The sequence below is a fragment of the Elephas maximus genome, chromosome 9, assembly GCF_024166365.1.
Source record: "Elephas maximus indicus isolate mEleMax1 chromosome 9, mEleMax1 primary haplotype, whole genome shotgun sequence".
NCBI classification, from domain to species: Eukaryota; Metazoa; Chordata; class Mammalia; order Proboscidea; family Elephantidae; genus Elephas; species Elephas maximus.
In genome coordinates, this window is record NC_064827.1 from 91,094,413 (window position 1) to 91,112,788 (window position 18,376).

Here is an 18,376-nt window from a genome sequence, read left to right on the forward strand (position 1 = left end):
AAGAGGCAGCAACAAGCCCACCCCTGGTGAGGAAAGTAATGTGGTAAATTTACCCAGGATTTTTTTTTTTTTTTTTTATGTAGTGGCAGGAAATCCTGGTGGCGTAGTGGCTAAGTGCTATGGCTGTTAACCAAAGGGTCGGCAGCTTGAATCTGCCAGGCGCTCCTTGGAAACTCTACAGGGCAGTTCTACTCTGTCCTATAGGGTCGCTATGAGTCGGAATCAACTCAACGGCAGCAGGTTTTTTTTAAATACACAGTGGCTAAGAGTTGGAAGAATCATAGAAGAGAATACTTCGAGTGGCTTCTCGCTGTGAGGCTTTGCTTTTTCTCTGATCTTTCTTTAGTTTGGTTCTTAGTGGTGTAGAAATGGTTAACACGCTCAGCTGCTAAACAAAAAGTTGGCGGTTCGAGTCCATCCAGAGGAGCCTTAGAACAAAGTCCTGGTGATTTACTTCCAAAAAATCAGCCATCGAAAATCCTATGGAGCACAGTTACACTCTGACACACACGAGGTCACCATGAACATCAGAATCAACTCAATGGCAACTGAGGAGTTGGCTGGTTTTCACCAGTTTATACTCTTTCCTTTTGTCTGTTGAATTTGATTATCAAAACTCAACTTCACGCTAATGTGTTCGTGCAATGCTGGTGAAATATGCGTAAAATATGTACATTGTGCCAATATCAATGTCCTAGCTTTGATATTGTGCTATAGTTACATAAGAGGTACCACTGGGGAAGCTGGATGTGAGCACATGAGAACTCTCTGTAGTATTTTTGCTGCATCCTGTGAGTCTGTAACTATTGCAAAAGAAAAAGAAAAACTCAGCTCCAGAACTTTCTGCAGCATAGAGTCTTGCCTGACAACCAGATTGGCCTCTTCTTTCAACTGCTTTTGACTTATTGTCCCTTCATATACTTTCCACACTGCATCTTGCCAGTTTTTTAGTTATCTTGCCACATCATTTAGCATGCATGTGTATTTATATGTATGGCACAGAGTTATAAATGTTTTACATACACTGTGGCTTTTGTGTCACCAAATCACAAGGCATATATAATACCACCTTGATTACCAGCTGTTTCGTATGTGTATATAGCTTGCATTCCCAGCAAGACTGTAAACTCTTTGTCTTGGTTATCCAGTGCTGCTATAACAGAAATACCACAAATAGATGGCTTTAACAAAGAGAAATTTATTCTTTCACATTCTAAGTGGCTAGAAGTCTGATTTAAGGGCACCAGCTCAAGGAGAAGGCTTTTTCTGTCTGTCAGCTCTAGGGGAAGGTCCTTGTCATCCATCTTCTCCTGCTCTAGGAGTTTCTCAGCACAGGGACCCTGGGTCCAAAGGAAATACTCCCCTCCTGCTTCTTTATTCTTGGTGGCATGAGGTACCCCTGTCTCTCTGCTCACATCTCTCTTTTATATTTCAAAAGAGATTGACTCAAGATAAAACCAAATCTTGTAGATTGAGTACTGCCTTGTTAACATAACTGCCTCCAATCCTGCCTTATTAACATCGCAGAGGTAGGATTTACAACACGTAGGAAAATCATATCAGATGACAAAATGGTGAACAATCACACAATACTGGGAATCATAGCCTAGCCAAGTTCACACACATTTTGAGGAGACACAATTCAATCCATAACACTCTCTCTGCCTTTGTACTGTCTTTGTCGGTACCTAATGGCACTGAGTATTGCTAACTCCGTGGTAAGCCAGTTACTATCGAATTGACTCCAATTCACGGTGACTCCATGTGTGTCAGAGTAGGGTTGTCGATGACTGATTTTTTTGAAATAGGTTACCAGGCCTTTCTTCTGAGGTGCTTCTGGATGAACTCAAACCACTGACCTTTTCTTTGGTTAGCAGTTGAGTGCATTAACTGTTTGCACCACTCAGGGACTCTAACTCTATGGTAAACCAAAAGCCAAACCAGTTGCTGTCGAGTCAATGCCAACTCATGGTGACCCCATGTTGAAGTATTTGATAACTACTACTTAACCAAATCCAAACAAACCCATTGCCATTGATTCGATTCCAACTCATAGTGACCCTACAAGACAGAGTGGAACTGCCCCATAGGGTTTCCAGTGAGCGGTTGGTGGATTCGAACTGCTGACCTTTTGGTTATTAGCTGTAGCTCTTAACCACTGCACCACCAGGGCTCCAAATACTACTTAAGAGACTGTAAAGTGTTAAAGGAAGTAAAGAGATAGTTAAAACACTTGACCAAACAAAAATTTTTAACATAATATTATCTGACGCCTAGAAAACATTTAACCAAAAACCCAGTGCCGTCCAGTCAATTCCGACTCATAGCGACCCTATAGGACAGAGTAGAACTGCCCCATAGAGTTTCCAAGGAGTGCCTGGCGGATTCGAACTGCCGACCCTTTGGTTAGCAGCTGTAGCAGTTAACCACTACACCACCAGGGTTTCTAGAAAACATTTACTAACCCAAAATTAGAATTTAAAGGCTGTGGATTTCTGTAAACCTGTCTCCTTTAAGCCAAATTATCATCATAAACAGACCGTGATCAACTAAGAAGCACAAAGGTTAGTCACCTGTGTGTTGTTTTAACACTTGCCATAAAATCTCTCTGCTAAGTTCATAGAGGGAAGTGCTGAACAAGCACTTAGCTAACTCTGCAAGCCGCCCTTCCCCCCTGGTGATCTTGTCTGAATCAAAGAGTGAACAGGTTTGTTTAGGCTGAAAGTTCAGGTGAGAAAAAGAATGTATACATTTTGAACTTCATGAGAAATATGCACCTTCAAAATCAATATGAATGATATCTGCACATTAAGAAATTAGAAATATATCCACTGACTTAATTGAGTATATCCTTAGAATATTTAAACTGCTATTTGTTGTTCTTGTTAGCCACACTCAGGTAGATTCCTACTCATAGCGACCCCATGTGTGCAAAGTAGAACTGCATTCCATAGGGTTTTCGACGCTGTGACCTTCAGAAGCAAATCACCAGGCCTGTCTTCTGAGGCGCCTCTGGGTGGGTTTGAACCTCCAACCTTTCAGCTAGTACTCCAGTGCTTAACTGTTTGTGCCAACTGCTATTTACAGGTTAAAATATGTTGATTATAGCCTAGAAATATGGACTGATTTTGTAATTTTTGTGCAATTTTGCCCTATGTGGTAGAGAAAAATCTCTGAAATAAAATATTTAGTGAAATAAGCAAAGGGCAGAACATGTGCCTGGTATTCTATCATTTATGCTTTTAAAAAGGGAGAGGGAATTTATATATATATATATATATATATATATATATGCATGTATGTATCTACATACGTACATGTGTGTTTTAATATGCACGGGGTCTCTCTGGACAGATACACAAGAAACAGGCAACAGTGGCTATCTCTGCAGAAAATTTGAGACTGGCAGCTGGGTTGGGAGGAAGACTAACTTTTCATTGTCTGTTTCCACTTCTACATATTTTACCACATTCATGTATTATCATCAGAAATAACCGTCTTTTACATCTTTAACTATAAAATAAAATACAGAGACAGAAACCACGCAAAGCAAATGAATGTCTTAGGGATTTATTAGAGTGATTGCCCCTGTCACCACTTACTAAGTCAAGAAATAGAAATTTGTCAGCCATTCAAACCCCTCCACACGCTCCACCTCGGTCATAGCCCTGTCCCTCCCTCCAGGAAGAATCACTATCCTGACTTTTATAATAATCTTTTTCTTCCACTCTCCTGACTTTAACCATTTCATTTTTTTTAGTCAACCAAGTTATTTATCCCCAGCTGCTGTAGTCAATCTTTTATGTCTGGTCTTTTATGTCTTTTTTAATCTACAGGGCCCTCCTCCATCCCTTTCTTTACTTAGAATTTTCTGTTGAGTAATCCAGGCCATTTGACCTATACTTTCCACCAGTCTGAATTTTGCTGACTGCATACTCATGGTATAGTTTAACATCTTCCTCTGACCTCTTTTCCTGCAAACTGACAGCTGAAGATAGAGGCTTGATCAGATTGCGGTTCAGTCCCTTTGGCAAGATCTAAGTGATGGTGTGTTCTTTCATCAGGAGTCGTGTAATTGTTTTTGTTCTTCATTGTCAGCAATTTCTTAGATTATTTTATTTGTGCTGCTGTTGTCGAAAATATACACAGCAGAACATACACCAATTCAACAACTTCTACATCTACAATTCAGTGACATCGATTATATTCTTCTAGTTGTGCAACCATTCTCACCCTCTTCTTCTGGGTTGTTCCTCCCCCATGAACATAAATGCACTGCCCCCCCAAACAAAGGTCCTATGTAATCTTTTAAGTTGCTGCTGTCAGTTTGATCCCATATAGATAGTTCTTTAAAAAAGCACAATGCTCAAGGCAGATAGCAAAATTTGATGTTCAATTTTTATATCCATTAATTACTGGCAGTTATAATAAAATTCCGACCCTATTATTTCATTTTTACTTACTAGCTGAGGTAATTTTGTAAGCAAAAACATTCCCTTATCTACTATTGGGTTGCCCGATGCTATAGTCTGTGTAGGAAAAACTTGATTATTTCCTCAGTTTTCAAAATAATGTATTAGTTCCCTGTCATCCTCAGAAGGAGCCTAACTAGTTTGGTTTATTTTTGTTTTTGTATTTTTTAATATTATTGTGAACTCGAAGATTTAAGCATATTGGATAGGTTTCAGACTATGGGAACCAGCCTCCAAGATGGTGCCTAATGTTCCCTGCCTTCTGGTATTCACACCCTTCTATAGTCCCTTCCCACATTGTACCAGAGTTGGTCTGTGTGAACAACAGGATACTGCAGAAGTAATGGTATGTCACTTCTGAGATTAGGTTATAAAAGATTGCAGCTTCCGTCTTGGGCACTCTCTCATTGTTCTCAATCTCTTTGTCATGGATTGAATTGTGTTCCCCCAAAATATCTGTCAACTTGGCTAGGTCATGATCCCTAGTATTGTATGATCATCTACAATTTTGTCATCTGGTATGATTTCCCTATGTGTTGTAAATCGTACCTCTATGATGTAATGAGATGGATGAGATTTACAAGATTAAATAGAGATATAAAAGAGAGAAGCAAGCAGAGAGACATGGGGAACCTCATACCACTAAGAAAGCAGTGCCTGGAGCAGAGTGCATCCTTTGGACCTGAGGTTCCTGCACTGAGATGCTCCCAGATCAAGGGAAGACTGATGCATGACAAGGACCTTCCTCCAGAGCTGACAGTGACAGAAAGCCTTCCCCTGGTGCTGGAGACCTGAATTCGGACTTCTAGCCTACTGGACTGTGAGAGAATAAACTTCCCTCTGTTAAAGTCATCCACTTGTAATATTTCTGTTACAGCAGCATTAGATGACTGAGACACTCTCTCTCTTTTTCTCTCTCCTTCCCTCTATCTCTCTCCTTTTCTCTCTCTCTGTCTTTCTCTCCCTCTCTCATAAGTCACTCTAGATAAGCTATTGTTGTAAGCAGCCCTGTGGAGAGGCCCACATGGTGAGGAACTGAAACCTCCTGACAACAGCTACATGAGTGAGCTTGGAAGCAAATCTTTCAGACCCAGATTCAGATGAATGTAGCCCAGCTAAAAGCCTGACTGCAATCTTGTGAGAGACCCTGAAACAGAACTACAGAGCTAATCTAATCCAAATTCCTGACACTCAGGAACTGTGTAATATAATAATGTTTGTGGCTTTAGGTTCCTAAATTTTGAAGTAATTTGCAATAGATAATGAATACACAATCTACTATAATTCTTATCATTATTGAAACTCAATCTGCCCCATCTTCAGCCAGTGGGAGCCTCTTGACATTGTTTCCCGAGTCCTTTGTCCTTTTAAAATAATCCTTGTAGTCTTTGATAGCTTCCTTACTATCTACTATGTCACGATATCCCAGGAATTTCTTATAAATTCCTTGGTTCAAACCTGGAATCAGCTATCTCTCCAAGAAGCCCTGGTTTATTTTATTATTTTACTGGAAAATAGTCTTGAAAAAATCTGGGTGCCACAGGTGCTTATAATGTGTTGGCCATTATTTTTACACCTTTTCAGTACAGAGATAAAATGCCTTGTGAGTTCATAGTTAAATTCCCAATTCTAATTATGAACTAAAGATTTTTATTTAACTTCTTTTATATTAAATCTGTATTTTTTCCAACCACACCAAGAATCCTGGTACTCAAGAACAGAGAAGATGAGGAATTCAATATCTGTTCATTATTCTGAATTCATATCTGAATTTATTGTATTCCACAAACACATGCAACCATCTCAGAATAACAATTCTAATACTACCACCAACAATTATGATTTCTAAAGAGTTTGAAAAAATTTTTGCATATGCTGTCATAATTCTCTCCCTTGGAATCAGGATTATTCCCAAATAATTTTAATATGGAGCAGAGTTTGAGAAGCACTGCTCTAGGCCAGGATTCTGGCTTCAATCAATTCAGGTAATCTCCTCCCTCCATCTTCCCATCTGTCTCCTTCTTAACAATTGCTATCTGCACGTACATCTTTAGGGAGTTAGAGTTGAATGAGTTCTTGCATATATAACTTTTGTTGTTGTTGTGTGCCGTCCAGTAGGATTCTGACTTATGGTGACACTATATGACAGAGTAGAACTGCCATATAGTGTTTCCTAGGCTGAAAACTTTATAGGAGCAGATTGCCAGGACTTTTCTCCCATGGAGCAGCTGGTGGGTTCAAACCTCTAACCTTTCAGTTAGCAGCCCGGAGTTTAACCATTTTGCCACCAGGGCTTCTTATATGTAACTTATTCATATTTAAATACAGTAGAAATGAAGCGAATGAAATAATTATCTTCTTTTGTGTTTGACATTCATTACCTGACTACAAGACATCAATTCTTCTCTGTTAAGGCAACAGCCTTGATTTTTATTTGGGGATCCTCCCCTCACGACCCTCACTCTACTTGCTCTGCTTGAAGCTTTACCCTTGGCCCTAGAAACTCAAGAAACCAGCACATTCTCATCTCGGCCACAGCTGGTACCTGTCTACTCAGAGTGTCTCATGGTTTGGTTTACTCAGACTGCCTCGGCAAAGGTTTTCACTCTTCTCTGCTGAATTTGAATCTGAAAGAACATGGTTCCTGGAGATTCTGGTGGCTGTTTTATGATCTCAAGGAGAAAGCCTGTCTGAGAACAGAATAAGAGAGAGATAGATAGATAGGAGTCCTGCTGGCACAAACAGTTAAGTTCTTGGCTTTAACTGTAAAAGTTGGCAGTTCAAACCCACCCAACCACTCTACAGCTAAGACAACCTTATAAGGCAGCTCTCCTCTGTCACATGAGACCACTATGAGGTGAAAATGAATTGACAGCACCTAAAAACAAGGCAGATAGAGAAATCATTTTGAGCACAGTGTCTTCCTATTTCTCAAACCTGGTCCACTGTCAAATTGCTATTTGAGTCAATAAATGCCCCTTTTACTTCTGCCAGTTTTAGTTTTAGTCAGATATTCAGTCATTGGCAATCCAAAGAATCTCAGGTGAGAACAGAATCTAAAACTGATACAGTCTCCTACCATCCACCTTGGAACCAATTCTAACCACCAGCGTACACAGAGATTATATGCCATAGTCAAGCCCTAATTAATGTACTGAATACGAACATGTATTGAGTTCCTATCGTATACCATAGTTCTTGGTCTAGGGACAGGGGTTACAGTAGTACACCATCATTAAGACCTGCACAAATGTTTGCAGAAAGAATACCCAGCAACAAAATCACATTCCTACTATGTATGAGGCCCTGTGGTAGGCAGTGGAGACATACAGGGTCATAGGGTGCGGCCTGTATTCTCTCGTATTTACCTTCAAATTGGATATAAAAAGATAGTAGCAATCTGAAATGCTAGATGGACTCCTGAGGATGGACATCAAACCCAAGGTAAGAAGCCTAGAGAGAAAATCTTGAGTGAGCACAGCCTCCATAACCTTTTCATTTCTGTTGAACTAAAAATAGCTAGAAAAGATAGGGAAAGGGAAAGCATTGCAAAAAGTGAGAAAGAAAAGGAGGTAATTTGGAAGGAAGGGGGATTAGAGGCTTTTAAAGTTTTTCTAAATCATCTTTATAGTTTGAAAAGTAAGGTATTTTTGTGGATTGTATCTGCTTATAAATTACCCATGCTAATTTTTTAAAATGTAAATATTACAGAAATTGATGGGAAATTTGGCAACGATTGTAGGTGACGGTTGCACAAAGTAATTAATATAGGTGACATCTCTAAATTGCGCACCTGAAAAATGTTGAATTGGCCAATGTTGTGTTATATATATTATTACAATAATAAAAAAATTATACACTTCTGGCCATCATGGCACCATAGACAGAAGCACCACACTGTCTCTCCACAGCAAAGACCCGAAAAACTAGGTAAAACAGAGTCAAATGTCATTCCTGGAACCTGAAGTGTCAAAAGAAGAGATAAAGAACTCAGCCATCAGCTAACGCAGCACGGATCCACCATCTTGGACCCCTGTCAGGGATTGGCAAACAGGGAGTACGGGAATGCAGCTTCGAGCAACCCCCAGCAGGAGACAGAGCACCCAGTAACCAGCGATACACACTTTCCCACCCCCCATTCGTCCCCACTGCTGTACCTCTGAGCTTCCTGGCTGGCTGCAGTGGCTCGGGAGGCCAGGAAGTGCAGCAACCCTGCCACTTGGATTCGCCCCACCCACATCGGAGATCAGTGGACAGGGAGTAGGAGAAGGAGCTTCACGAAGTTCCCAGCAGGAGACAGTGCACCTGGTAACCAGTGATATATGCTTTCCTAACTCCCTTCCTCCCAACACCCCCCTCCTCTGCTTCCCTCCGGCTGTAGTCTCTTGGCCTGAAGAAAACTGCTTTGGCCTCAGGCTGCTTAGATTTGCCCTGCCCACACTGGCCGGGACCCTGAGCTGGTGTGGGTTCTTTCCCTCTCTTTTGGTTTCTTCTGTGCTTCCTACCACCTCACCCTCCTTTTTCTGGAACACCTCCATGTGCCATCTTTGCTTCTTCCCGAAAGGCTGTGAAGCCACACTTAACTGGGGAACCACTCCCCTGGCCTGCGACACCGCGGTTGTGGGAGCTCTGGGGCTTTTTTTCCCTTGTCTTGCTTTGTTTCTTTGTTTTCTTTTTCTTTTGGCAGCTTGGGAGCCCCTTCTAGCTGGGCTGCACTGCACAGCTTAGGAGCCACACCCCCAAACTGTGCAGTCACAGAGGTGGGTTCCCTGGGGGGCGTTTCTTTTTTTTTCCCCCTCTTTTTTTTTCTCTTTTCTCTCCCTTTTTCCCTTTCTATCTTTCCCTTTCTCAGTTCTCCTCTCTCTACACTTATCTTCTTTTCCTGTCTGCTGAAAACCTGGTGCATGTGACATCTACATCCCCTCTAGCCACGCTATACTGCACAGCCTGGGAGCCGCTTCTCCACTACAAGCAGCCCACTGGACTCCTGGGGGGGGTTCTTTTCCAAATTTTCATCTAGTTATTTTTTTTCTTTCTTTTCCTCTTTTTCTTTTCTTTTTTGCTTTTCTCCATTTCTCAGTTTCTCATCTCTCCATTTCAACAAGCTCCCTTAGCATTCTTTTTTTTTTCTTTATTTGTTTGCTCGTTTGTTCTTGGCTCCTGCTTCTCTCTCCTCTCTCTCCTATTTCCCATGCCCCATCAGCTTCACACATCACAACATCCCTCCTCTTTCCTACATACCTGTACTGTGCACTGAGCATCACATCCCTGAGCGGCACAGGCGCAACCTACTGGAAACTGCCCAGCACGGATTCCTGACCCACTTTGTTGTCCCTAGTACATGCCACAAACAACCCATCTCAGCCCCTCCCCTTCATCTGGCTCTGCCCTGCTGCACCATAGTTGAATGACTGGCCCTACCCATTGGACAAGGAGGTGAAAAGTACCGTGACTACAGATGAGCAAACAACAAAGAACACACAGCCTGCCTGCTCAGACATAAAAAAATGAAAAGCAGGATTAACAAACAAATCTACAATCTAGAAACAAAATAATTACTGAATGCCCCAAAGACAGCAGACCATATCAAAACATACAAAAAAAACAGGACAGGATGGTTCCAGTAGGTGTCCAAAATAAAACACCAGATCACTTCCCAGTAGAAGAAAAGGCACTAGAACTACCTGATATGGAATTCAAATCTTTAATATTCAGAGCAATCCAAGAGTTGAAGCAAAAACCAGACAAAAAAGACGAAAAAAATAGACAAATTTATGGAAAATGCAGACAAATTCATGGAAAATACAGACAAAAGATGGAACAATTCAGGAAAATAATACAGGAACAAAATGCCAGAATAAATTCACAACTAGAAATCATTCAAAAAGAAAAATTAGAAATCCAAAAGACGAACAACAAGATTTCAGAAATGGACAGTGTCACAGAAGGGCTGAGGAGCAGGTCTGAAATGATAGAAGACAGAATCAGTGAAATTGAAGACAAACACTTGGATACAACTTTGAGGAAAAATCAGAAAAAAAGAACAAAGAAAAATGAAGAAATCCTGAGAATTATGTGGGATACACTCAAAAGCAAAAATTTGTGAGTGGTCAGAGATCCAGAACAGGGAGAGAAAATGGAAAACACAGAGAGGATCATTGAAGAATTGCTGACAGAAAATTTCACTAATATCATGAACGATGAAAAGCTGACCATCTGAGAAGCTCAATGAACTCTGTATAAGATAGACCCCAAAAAACAAACACCATAATCATAATCACACTCCCTAAAACCAAAGACAAAAAAAAAAAAAAACTCCTGCAAGCAACTCCAGCAAAACAAAAAGTCACATACAGAGGAGAAAAAATAAGACTAAGCTCTGATTATTTGGCAGAAACCATGCAGGCAAGAAGGAAATGGGATGACATATATAAAACACTGAAAGAAAAAAATTGCCAACCAAGAATAATGTATCCTGCAAAACTTTCATTCAAACATGATGGTGAAATTAGGACATTTCCAGATAAACAGAAATTAAGGGAATATGTAAAAACCAAACAAAACTTACAAGAATTATTAAAGTGAGTCCTTTGTTCTGAGAACAAACAACATCAGACCAGAGCCTGAATCTAGGACACGACACTGTACCAGCCACATACCAACCTAGGAAATGAATTCTCAAGGACTATCCAAAACCAAAACAATTGCAACAGCGAACCAGAAAGGTTATGCTGTAAATGACAACACCATCAGAACAATAAAAAAGGGAATAAGCGGGATAGGTATAGAACTTTCTAATGGAGAGGAAGGCAAAGCAATACCAGGTAATAATAAACTAGTTCAAACTGAGGAAGATAAGGGTAAATTTCAAGGTAACCACAAAGAAACTTAACAAATCTACTCATCAAAATAAAGATGAAAAACATAAAGTCTCAATAAAAACAAAATCTACAAAAACAAAAGAAATGAAAAAAAAAAAAAACCACAAACAAAAGAAACTCAGCACAGGAGAGTAAGAGGAACAAAGAAAATGTCAGCACCACAAAAAAAAAAAAAAAGCACTACAAAATGACAGCAATAAACGCCCACCTATCAATAATTACACTGAATGTAAATGGCCTAAATGCACCCATAAAGAGACACAGTGACAGAATGGATTAAAAAACTGGATCAAGCAATATGCTGTCTACAAAAGACACACCTCAGAAACAAAGATGTAAATTTATTAAAAATCAAAGGATGGAAAAAATATATCAAGCCAATAACTACCAAAAAAGAGCAGGAGTGGCAATACTAATCTCAGATAAGATAGACTTTAAAACAAAATCCACCATAAAAGACAAAGAAGGGCACTATATAATGACTAAAGAGATGATCCGTCATGAAGACTTAACCATAATAAACATGTATGCACCGAATGACAGGGCTCCAAAATACATAAAACAAACTCTAACAGCACTGAAAACAGAAATTGACAGTTCCATAATTATAGTAGGAGACTTCAACACACCACTCTCAGTAAACAACAGAACATCTAGAAACTCAACAAAGATACAGAAGAGCTAAAGAGCACAATCAGCCAACTTGATCTCATAGACATATACAGAACACTCCACCCAAAAGCTGCAAAGTACACATTCTTTTCCAATGCACATGGAACGTTCTCCAGAATAGACCACATTGTAGGCCACAGAGCAACCCTCAACAAAATCCAAAACATTGAGATAATACAAAGTATCTTCTCTGACCACAATGCCATCAAAGTAGAAATTAAGAACAGGAAGAGTAAGAAAAAAAAAGTCAATTACATGGAAGCTGAATAACGCTTAAAAACCACTGGGTGATAGAAGAAATCATAGATGGAATAAAAAAATTTCCTAGAATGAAATGAGAATGAAAACACATCATTCCAAAACCTTTGGGACACAGCAAAGGCAGTTCTCATAGGTCAATTTATAGCACTAGATGCACACATCAAAAAAGAAGAAAGGAACAAAGTCAAAACATTAGTTACACAGCTTGAACAAATAGAAAGAGAATAGCAAAAGAAGCCCACAGCCACCAGAAGAAAGGAAATAATAAAGATCAGAGAAGAAATAAATGAAATAGAGAATGGAAAAACAATAGAAAGAATCAACAAAACCAAAAGTTGATTTTTTGAAAGGATCAACAAAATCGACAAACCACTGGCCAAACTGACAAAAGAAAAACAGGAGAGAACGCAAAAAATCCAAATAAGGAATGAAATGGGAGACATTACAACAGACCCAAATGAAAGAAAAAGGATAATAACAGAGTACTATGAAAAACTGTACTCCAACAAATTTGAAAACCTAGAGGAAATGGACAAATTTCCAGAAACACAAGACCTACCCAAACTAACACAAAATGATGTTGAAGATCTGAACAGATCCATAAGAAGAGAAGAGATTGACAAGGTAATAAAAAAAAAATCCAAACAACAACAACAAAAAAAAAGCCCTGCCACAGATGGCTTTACTGGCGAATTCTACCAGACATTCAGAGAAGAGCTTACACCAGTGCTACTGAAAGTATTTCAGAACATAGAAAAGGAAGTCATACTTCCAAATTCATTCTATGAAGCTAGCATAACCCTGATACCAAAACCAGGCAGAGACACCACAAAAAAAGAGAAAATTACAGACCAGTGTCTCTCATGAATATAGATGCAAAAATTCTGAACAAAATTCTAGCCAATAGAATTCAGCATCATATCAAAAAATAATACACCATGACCAAGTAGGATTCATACCAGGTATGCAACGATGGTTCAACATAGGAAAATCAATCAGTGTAATCCACCAAATAAGTAAAAGGAAAGAAAAGAATCACATGATCATCTCAATCAACACAGAAAAGGCATTCGACAAAGTCCAACACCCATTCCTAATAAAAACTCTCAATAAAATAGGTATAGAAGGGAAATTTCTCAACATAATAAAGGGTATCTATGCAAAACAAATGGCCGACATTGTTCTCAATGGAGAGAGGCTGAAAACATTCCTCTTGAGAACAGTAACAAGACAAGGATGCCCTTTATCACCACTCCTATTGATGGCACTGGGTTTTGGGTATTTAAAATTGTCTTGGAAGTCTTAACTAGAGCAATAAGGCAAGAAAGAGAAATAAAGGGCATCCAAATTGGTAATGAAGAAGTTAAACTATCCCTATTTGCAGATGATATGGTACTATACTTAGGAAATCCAAAAGACTCCACGAGAAAACTACTGGAACTAATAGAAAGATTCAGGAGAGTTGCACAACACAAGAGAAACATACAAAAATCAGTTGGATTCCTATACACCAATAAAGAGAACAATGAAAAGGACATTAGGAAAACAGTGCCGTTTATAACAGCCCCTAAAAAAATAAAATACTTGGGAATAAATCTAACCATGGATATAAAAGACCTATACAAAGAAAACTACAAAACACTACTGCAAGAAACCAAAAGATATCTACATAAATGGAAAAAACATACCATGCTCATGGATAGGTAGACTCAACATTGTGAAAATGACAGTTCTACCCAAAGCGATTTACAAATATAATACAGTACCAATCCAAATACCAAGAGCATTCTTTAAAGAGATGGAAAAACTTATCATTAACTTTATATGGAAAGGGAAGAAGCCCCAGACAAATAAAGCATTATTGAAGGAGAATGCACTACCTGACCTCAGAACCTACTATACAGCTAAGGTAGTCAAAACAGCCTGGTACGGGTACGATAGATACACTGACCAATGGAATGGAATTGAGAACCCAGCTGTAAATCCATCCACCTATGGTCACCTGATCTTTGACAAGGGCCCAAAGTCCATCAAATGGGGAAAAGACAGTCTTTTTAACAAATGGTGCTGGCAAAACTGGGTGTCCATCTGCAAAAAGATGAAACAGGACCCATACCTCAAACCATGTACAAAAACTAACTCAAAGCGGATCAAAGACCTAAATATAAAGCCGAAAACCATGAAGTTCGTAGAAGAAAAAATAGGATCAACACTAGAGGACTTAATACACAGCATTAACAGGATACAAACCACAACCAACAACACAAGAGCTCCAGAGGATAAGCTAGAGAACCAGGATCTTCTAAAAATTAAACACTTATGCTCATCAAAAGACTTCGTCAAAAGAGTAAAAACAGAACCTACAGACTGGGAAAAATTTTTGGCTATTACAAATCAGAGAAAGATCTAATCTCCAAAATCTACAAGAAAATCCAACACCTCTACAACAAAAGACAAATAATCCAATTAAAAAATGGGCAAAGGAAATGAACAGACACTTCACCAAAGAAGACATTCAAGTGGCCAACAGACACATGAGGAAATGCTCACGGTCTCTAGCCATCACAGAAATGCAAATCAAAACCACAATGAGATACCATCTCACCCCAGCATTACTGACACGAATCAATAAAACAGAAAATAACAAGTGTTGGAGAGGATGTGGGGAGGTCGGAACTCTTACACACTGCTCGTGGGAATACAAAATGATACAACCTTTTCAGAAAACGATATGGCAATTCCTTAGAAAGCTAGAAATAGAAATACCATTTAATCAAGCAATCCCACTCCTAGGACTATATCCTAGAGAAATAAATTGTCACATGAATAGATATATGTACACCCATGTTCATTGCAACATTGTTCACAATAGCAAAAAGGTGTAAACAACCTGGATGCCCATCAACAGATGAATGGATAAACAAACTGTGTTACATACAGGCAATGGAGTATTACACAGCGCTAAAGAACAATGATGAATCTGTGAAGCATCTCATAACGTGGATGCATCTGGAGGACATTATGGTGAGTGAAATAAGCCAATCGCAAAAGGACAAATATTGTCTGAGACGACTACTGTAAAAACTCTTGAAAAGGTTTACATACAAAAAGAAACAGTATTTGATGGTTGCGAGGGGAGGGGTGGGGACGGAAAACATTTAATAGACAATAGACAAGTGGTAACTTTGGTGAGCGGTAAGACAGTACACAATCCTGGGGAAGCCAGCACAACCTATACAAGGCAAGCCCATGGTAGCTCCATAGACACATCCAAACTCCCTGAGGGACCGAATTACTGGGCTGAGGGCTGTGGGGACCATGGTCTCAGGGAACATCTAGCTCAATTGACATACAGTTTATAAAGAATACGTTCTACATTCTACTTTGGTGAGTATCATCCAGGGTCTTAAGAGCCTCTGAGCAACCATCTAGGATACTCCACTGGTCTCACCCCTTCAGGAGCAAGGAAGAAGGAAGAAAACTAAAGACATAAGGGAAAGGTTAGTCCAAAGCACTAATAACCACATCTATCATGGCCTCCACCAGACTGGGTCCAGTACAACTAGATGGTGCCCGGCTACCACCACTGAATTCTCTGATATGGATCAAAATAGAGGGTCCCAGGCAGAGCTGGAGAAAAATGTAGAACAAAAGTCTAACTCAAAAAGAAAGACCAAATTGCTGGCCTGACAGAGACTGGAAAAACCCTGAGAGTGTGGCCCCCGGACACACTTTCAGCTCAGTAATGAGGCCAGTCCTGAGGTTCACCCTTCAGCCAAAGATTGAACAGGGCCATGGAACAAAAGAAGACTAAAAGGGTGCACCAGCTCTGGGGCAGGGACTGGAAGGTAGGAGAGAACAGGACAGCTGGTAATAGGGAACCCAGGGTTGGGAACAGAGAGTATTGACCTGTTGTGGAGTTGTTAACCAATGCCATACAACAATATGTGTACTGTTTGATGAGAAACTAGTTCGTTCTGTAAACCTTCATCTAAAGTTCAATAAAAAAAATTACAAAAATCTATCTATTCATTCATTCAACACTATTTTTTTGTGTGTCTGTTATGTGGCAGACACTGGTATACACACTGAGGATTCAGTAGTAAATACAACAACCTCCTGCCATCGAGTCAATTCTGACTCACAGCCACCCTGTAGGACAGAGTACAACTGTCCCATGTGGTTTCCAAGGCTGCAAACCTTTACGGAAGCAGACTGCCAATCTTTCTGCCATGGAACGAACGGCTGGTGGGTTCAAACTGCTAACCTTTTCAGTTTACAGTCAAGTGCTTTAACCAGTGAGCCACCAGGGCTCCAAATAAAGTCCCTGCCAATTAAATCCCAGTGTTTACAAGGTAGAAAGTAAACTTTCTCATCTAGCTTCCAAAAATAGTCACAGTAAATGGTTTGGTGAATATTCCTGCAAACATAGTAAATGTAGATACTCACCTTTATTTGTACAAAAGTGAAATATACTATACTTATTATTTTTTAAAACTTTTTTTATTATTTACCAATATAACTTAGACTGGTTTATGTTGATAAACATAGATTCACCGCATTCTTTTTCCTGGGTGATGTAGTATTCCATGATATTTAACCACGACCCTGTTCATTAGCATTCGGTGGTTTTCAGAATTTGACACTGATGAGCAATGTCGTTGTGAAAAGCATGTCATCCCGACAATTTTTTAAACAATTAGAGAAAAGTTTGAATTAAAGTTCTCCAAAAGCAAACCATTTGATTCATATGAATTCAAAGATGTGAGTTTAAATTTCCTTCAGGTAAAGACTCTGTCTTCTGCTTCCTTTTTGATTCATCACTGACCTAGTACTTAATGAGCATTTATACATGCAACTAGAATATGTCATGAGAGATCCATTAATATTGGGGCAACGTTACAAAAGAGAAATGATCAACAGCTATTTCCAAACCATCACCTATGTGCCCAGGATTGTTCCAGGCATCAAAAAAGAGAAATCTGGAATTTGTTTTTGAAATAATATTTTACTTGAAATGAGCAAGAAAAAAATCAGCCTTCTTCATAATGAAAGTCCTTCTTTTTCCCCAAATATCATTTTCTTTTTCAAGCAAGAAAATCATTGAAAAGCAATCTAGCTTTTGTTTATAAAACTATCTCAAATAGATTTCAAGAAACAAGAAAAAATTACCTTGCAAACAGAAACGCACAATATCTCTATTAGAACCAGAAGTATTTGATATTTTATGTCTGCCTCCAAATGCTTCATTTACTTTCTAGCTTGGCTATTCCCAATAATCAAAATTATTCATGTCTTTTCATTTATATAAAAATGTCTCAGTCCATTTACTGAACAGTCCAACATTACCTCAGTGCATGAGGACACTTCGGTAACAGCTCAGTTAACCAAAAAAGCTGTTGAATTAATAAAATGATTTTTTCAAGAGGAAACTCAAGCAATTTTGTCCTGTATGCTTAACTATGCATTTTAACCTCTTGCTCTCTCGCCTAGGATCACTTAAAAACAAACACCAAACAAATCTAAAAGGTTGACTGCAATTGTAAGATTATGCCTGCTACACTTCATGGTGTATAAAATCCAGGAAAAGAGAAAATAAACGTAAGAGCAACTCAGAAGCTTGTTCACTTACCCTGTTCATAACCACAGCCAGCACAAGCTCCACTCAACCTTCAGCCATTTAACTTTATCCTGAAGTTTCCATCAACCGCACTATCAGATAAACCCCGGCTTATGGGAGCTATAAATGGAATTGGTGCTGAAAACAGAATTGCCCCGCAGATTTCCATGTGCTTAGCCTAGAAGGGAGTAATTGCAGCATGAACTGGGTGAAAAGTTTTTAAGCATAAACCAGAGGGGTGATTTCACTTTTAGCAGGAACTTGTGGCTAAGATTGCCTGGAAGGGAAATGATTAACACCCTTGTCGTCATCTGTTTGAGTCCTCCAGCTGCAGGGAGACCAGTTTATCAACCCTGGGCTTGTGCTTTGGAAACACATTGTTACCTGCTGAGCTGGCATTTAGCACACTGAATTCAACATCTATGTTTTAAAGCTGTATTCAGAATCCCTGCAAACTGTTTTAGAGGCTG

General features: G+C 39.3%; 1 protein-coding gene across 1 annotated transcript in view; it reads right to left on the bottom strand.

Moving 5' to 3' along the window:
• Positions 1-18,100, bottom strand: part of TRPM6 (transient receptor potential cation channel subfamily M member 6) — a 191,754-nt gene extending 173,654 nt beyond the window's left edge. The window contains exon 1 of the mRNA XM_049896190.1: positions 17,919-18,100. Coding sequence (XP_049752147.1) covers positions 17,919-17,927 — 9 coding nt within the window. The 5' untranslated portion in view covers positions 17,928-18,100. The remainder of the gene's footprint in view (positions 1-17,918) is intronic.
• Positions 18,101-18,376: the final 276 nt, after the last annotated feature.